At 29.9% G+C, this 6,085-nt stretch overlaps 1 protein-coding gene across 1 annotated transcript; it reads left to right on the top strand.

The window, feature by feature from the left end:
- Positions 1–2,487: 2,487 nt before the first annotated feature.
- On the top strand, positions 2,488–5,431 carry LOC25502673 (indole-3-acetic acid-amido synthetase GH3.6). The gene is made up of 3 exons (XM_013590224.3): positions 2,488–2,973; positions 3,236–4,164; positions 4,526–5,431. The coding sequence occupies exons 1-3, from the start codon at positions 2,669–2,671 to the stop codon at positions 5,110–5,112; spliced, it is 1,821 nt and encodes a 606-aa protein (XP_013445678.1). The 5' UTR covers positions 2,488–2,668; the 3' UTR covers positions 5,113–5,431.
- The last annotated feature ends 654 nt before the right edge of the window (positions 5,432–6,085 follow it).

The raw sequence follows: 6,085 nt of genomic DNA, 5'->3' as shown, positions 1-6,085 counted from the left end.
TTCTTAAGAAAAAAAGGAATATTTTGATATGTTGGTTTATGAGATTTTCGTGAAACAATTGAGTTAGGATTTGGCCAATCTAATATGAGACAAAGGATATAGGTTTGTCATTATTCCACGACTAGTCTCCTATTTCCTCATATTTTATATATAGACAATACATTTATATAAAAATTATATTAAGGAATCAAAATATAAATAAAATTTAAAATACATGTGTTCTATTTAATATTCTTATCCTAAAAATACGCATGAATGAAATTTGACTGATCACAACAACAAATAATTTCGAATATGTAATATAGATAAATTTTAATTAAGGTGCTTCTATTTTAATTAAGGTCCTTCAAAAAATTAAGGTGCTTCTATGGTACTTTGACCGGTTGAAAGTTTTGGTTTAGTTATCCCTTTCAACTGATAAATTATTGATCAATTTTATGAATCAAATAACGTCTTATACACTTTTATAAACATTATGTTAATTTTCTCACTAAAAAAACATTATCTTAATTATCTATATTTTTCTTTATGAATCAAATGACTTATAAACTTTTATAAACATTATGTTAATTTTCTCCCTAAAAAACCATTATGTTAATTATCTATATTTTTCTTAACAAATATTCAACATTCACTATTATTTGTAATAGTAAACATTGAAATTTTTTTCATTAGACTTTTAATAAATGATATCTATTTATTGAACAAAATTAAAATTACATACATTTTTTTTGCAAATTTTAAGATAATTTTGTAATATCAAAACACATTGATTTTGTACATGCAGCGTAAGAATTCTTTTAATTTTGATACTTTGTTGGTATAAATTCTTTTACATTGTCAATCAATAAGAATATCAATTTATATGAAAGTAAAAAACTGTTTTTTTTAAGGAATTAAAGTAAAAAATGTTATTGATCTAGCATTGTGATTGAATAATAATGTAAAAAAATTGGTTTTCCTTAATATAATGTAAATAATTAGTTCGGTGCTTATAAATTAAATTCATATAATTATTCTATTCAATATTTTACTTTAAAAAAGTTTACTGCAGCTAACCAACTTTTAAAGTGTCCAATAATATTTCTGTTCATGTTTTGACAAAAATAAAAACAATATTTTGTTTATATATATGACAATCGGATGGATTATTTGATTAAACATTTTGAAAATACTTTTGATGATGGAACATTTTGATAACACACTACAAAGCAATTGGATGTGACTCCATATATATGTGCATTCCTTTTATGTTGTACATGTATATTCCATTCTATCTATTAAACTTTCTAGTGAGTCATGGTGTTCACTCATGAAAAAAAACAATATGCCAAGTCATTTCCAATTAAGATTGTGTTATCCCCTCAAAATAAAAATTAAGATTGTGTTATCGCCCAAAATATATCTTTTTCTTTTCAATTTTTTCAATTTAATTTTTTTTTTTTTTGACAATTCTATTTTTCAATTTAATTGGTATGCACATATTGTGCGAAATAATTGCAGAAGTGTATCAAATTAATCTCAAAAGTTAAATATTTAAGAATTAATTGATTTAAATGCACTTTTCACTTTTGGTATATATTTTATCTAAACCAACATTTTAGTCCCTTATTTAAATCAAGATTTTTGGTCCTAGGTTCTACACATGATTGCAATTTTTGTTAAAATCGGGGTTTGTTATCTCCAAAAATAGTGCTATTTTGTTTGGAAAGTGATTTATTTATTTATTTTCTATTTAAATTTGAAATTGGAGCAAAAACCACTACTTTTGGGGCCTAAAAGCCTCATTTTCTTTGTAAAAAATCTTTAGGACCAAAATTACAACATTGTAAAATTAGGAGAACCGAAAACTCGGATTTAGAAATATAATGACTACAATTTTGAACGATAGAAAATGCATTTAATTCAATAATAATATCTCAATGATAAAATCTAATTTAATATTTATTAAATAATTTTGTATATTCATAATAGATACTCATTAACAAAATGGTTGAATTTCCCTCAAAAAAAGAAATAAATGGTTGAATTTAAATGGTATACTTTATATACGGACAAATTGTTTTAAAATACCAATTATATTCAATTTTTGATTAAAATAATCCTCAATTTAATCAAAATATACTTATTTCTCGATTAAACTCTAAATCATCAGAGCCTCCTTTATGGTCGGTCAGGTAGTCATCAAAACAATTAAACTGCTTCACAGCTATCAAAATCAAAGTCTTGCTTGACTTGATGGCCAGAAGAGGAGCATGTAGCCTGACCATAAATGCATGGAAGTTGTATGCTTTGACATGAAATAAAATATTTAGATTAGATATTATAAAATAATAAAAATTATAAAACAAAAAGTTGATGTAAAATAACTACACATTCCCAATTTGACCCTTAATATTTACAAATATTTACTCTCTTATCCTCTATTCACAAAACAAAACCCAGCTTGACATGTGCAAGTGCCTCTATATATACATCACCTCTCATGTTTTCAACTCACGCCCAACAAACACTCTCTCTTCTTTCCTTCCTTCCTTCTCAACAAGTTTTCTATTAGCGTATTGTTCTCTCTCTCTCTCTCTCTCTCTCTCTCTCTCTCTCTCTCTTACACACCAAAAGTCTTCTTCACATTTTCTCCTTATTCTCATCTCACAAAACAACACACACCATGCCTGAGGCACCTAGAGGCTACAACCTTGTTGAACAGAACAAAAAAATCCTGGACTTCATTGAGGATGTTACCTCAAACGCTGACCAAGTTCAACAAAAGGTTCTCTCAGAAATCCTGTCTCGCAATGCAAACGTTGAATATCTTAAAAGATATGATCTCAATGGTCACACAGACCGTGACACCTTCAAAAAACTCTTGCCTGTTATTTCATATGAAGATATTCAACCTGATATTGACCGTATCTCCAATGGTGACACCTCTCCTATCCTTTGCTCCAAACCCATTTCTGAGTTTCTCACTAGGTTCGTCTCCATATATACATACAAATAACCTCCGGTTTTATATATTAGACAAGGTTGGTCATCAAAAGTTAATGTATATGGTCTAAATTTTAAAACCACGTACATCAACATTTGTTGATCTAACTTTTTCTTATATAAAGGACCAAAGAGAGTAACATATATAAATAGTTTCTTTTTTTGTTTATTTTGTTTTAAATTTCAATTTCAATACAAAAGAAAAAATATTGATAGTTTTTTTTTTTGTTAAATTTATTTTGTGCAGTTCTGGGACATCTGGAGGTGAGAGAAAGTTGATGCCAACAATTGAAGAAGAGTTAGGAAGGAGAAGTTTGTTGTATAGTTTATTGATGCCAGTGATGAGCCAGTTTGTTCCTGGTTTAGAAAAAGGGAAAGGAATGTACCTAATGTTTATAAAATCTGAGGCTAAAACACCTGGTGGAATTGTAGCTAGGCCAGTTTTAACTAGCTATTACAAAAGTTCCTATTTTAGAGATAGACCTTATGACCCTTACACAAACTACACAAGCCCAAATGAAACTGTACTGTGTCCTGATTCATACCAAAGCATGTATTCTCAACTCCTTTGTGGTCTTTGTCAAAACAAAGAGGTTTTAAGGGTTGGTGCTGTATTTGCCTCTGGTTTTATAAGGGCTATTAGGTTCCTTGAGAAACATTGGACCCTTCTTTGCAATGATATTAGAACTGGTACTGTTAACCCTTTAATTACTGACTCAACAGTGAGAGATTCTGTTATGAAGATCCTTAAACCTGATCCTAAACTTGCTGATTTTATCCAAACTGAGTGTAGTAAAAATTCTTGGCAGGGGATAATTACTAGGCTTTGGCCTAATACTAAGTATGTGGATGTTATTGTGACTGGAACAATGTCACAGTATATTCCTATTTTGGATCATTATAGCAATGGTTTACCACTTGTTTGCACTATGTATGCTTCTAGTGAATGTTACTTTGGTGTTAACTTGAACCCTCTTTGTCAACCTAGTGAAGTGTCTTACACTCTTATTCCTACCATGTGCTACTTTGAATTTTTGCCTGTGAATAGAAGTAATGGTGTCACTGATTCTCTTCACACACCTAGATCTCTTAATGAGAAAGAGCAGAAAGAGTTGGTTGAACTTGTTGATGTCAAACTTGGTCAAGAATATGAGCTTGTTGTCACTACTTATGCTGGTAAGACTAAGATTCTTTATGTCACTTTAATTTCATTTCTTTTTTGACCAAACTTTTAATTTCATTTTTATACATTTTATTTTCTGATATTTATACTTATGCAACCTCAATTGCTGCAATCACGTGGTCGATAAAACATCAAAATTACTTTTGCACTGTGATTTTGTTGAAGCTTTAAAATGTAACTTTTGTCGGAATCACAATAGTTCACCGTGATTCTGTCCATGTCACCGTTAAATTGCATTGATTGAATATTCTTATGAAATTTAGATATGCTGTGTAACTGTAAATAGATTTGGAACAGAACAATATTTTTTTTCTTTCATTTGCTGATTTATTTGTTTGTCAATTTTTTTCTTAGGACTATACCGTTACCGAGTTGGTGATGTGTTGAAGGTAGCTGGATTCAAGAACAAAGCACCACAATTCAACTTTGTGTGCCGAAAAAATGTGGTATTGAGCATTGATTCAGACAAAACTGATGAAGTTGAGCTTCAAAATGCAATGGCAAATGCTATAACACATTTAGTACCATTCGATGCAACCGTGTCCGAATACACTAGCTATGCAGACACAACAACAATTCCAGGTCACTATGTCCTCTACTGGGAACTCACTCTAAACAAATCAACACAAATTCCACCTTGTGTTTTTGAAGATTGCTGCTTAACAATTGAAGAATCACTCAACAGCGTGTATCGACAGGGCCGTGTCTCGGACAAATCTATCGGTCCGCTTGAGATCAAGATTGTTGAACAGGGCACTTTTGATAAGCTAATGGATTATGCCATTAGTTTAGGTGCTTCAATTAATCAGTACAAGACACCAAGGTGTGTGAAGTTTGCACCAGTTGTTGAACTCTTGAACTCAAGGGTAATGTCAAGTTACTTTAGTCCTAAATGTCCAAAGTGGGTTCCTGGTCACAAACAATGGATCAACCAGAATTAAATAATTAAATGATAATAAGAAACTTAAATGGTCTAGCTACATTATTATTATGTGGTTGGTACTTTGGTAGCATATTTCATGGCTGTTCATGTGAACTGTTTTTATGGCCATTATGTTAGGGAGATGAAGAAGAAAAATATTTAATCACTCTTTGTAGGTTAATTTAATTTCATGCCTAAAGTCTTCTTCTTTAGTTCTTTTCTTCTCTCTATATATCTATCTATCTCACTTTTTTTCTTTATTTTAGTGAAGTGAACCTAGCCACTGTAAAAAGCAATTCTGTTTGAAAGAAAGCTGTTTTGTCTTTCTATTTTTATTATTATTATCCAGTGAAAATTAGCATTTTTATAATTATTTCTTAACTTTATAGTACAATCATCATCAATTGGTTTTGTGAAGTTGTCATGGGGCTTATATACAAAAACATCAATTCTCAACACCTTTCTTTTTCTATTGTTTTTTGGGAAAAAGCATAACAACTTTTTTCCATAACAATTCCACTATTATATGTCCAACTAACAAATCATAACAAAGTTAATTATGTAAAGTTAAAAAAATCACAAGCAAAATTATCCTGTTTCACTAAGCAAAATTTGCAATTTGATTAAGACCTGTCTACTTCTTAGTGGATAAATGTATTGATTAGCCCCTCTTAGCACTCGTGATGGTTAATAATGACCTTAAATTCTCTTTCTTAAGAGTCTATTTTAACAAATAGTTGTTTGTGTTAGATTCTGTCACTAAATCAAGGAACTAAATTAAATCAAAGTTCAAAGATGCTTTATTCAACAAACTAAACCAGTAAGCAAAAACTGGTATGTATACATGTAACGAATTAAATTCCAATTCCAAGTAACTATTTATAGCAGTAATTACATATAATGCAAATTCAATGATCACACATCTCTTTACATCGTCACATTCACACACGGTCAAGATTTAAAATCAATGTCTCATAGAGTATATAATTGTG

This window comes from Medicago truncatula, chromosome 8, assembly GCF_003473485.1.
Source record: "Medicago truncatula cultivar Jemalong A17 chromosome 8, MtrunA17r5.0-ANR, whole genome shotgun sequence".
NCBI lineage: Eukaryota > Viridiplantae > Streptophyta > Magnoliopsida > Fabales > Fabaceae > Medicago > Medicago truncatula.
Note: the sequence above shows the minus strand (reverse complement) of the source record. Positions and strands in the feature narration are given on the sequence as shown.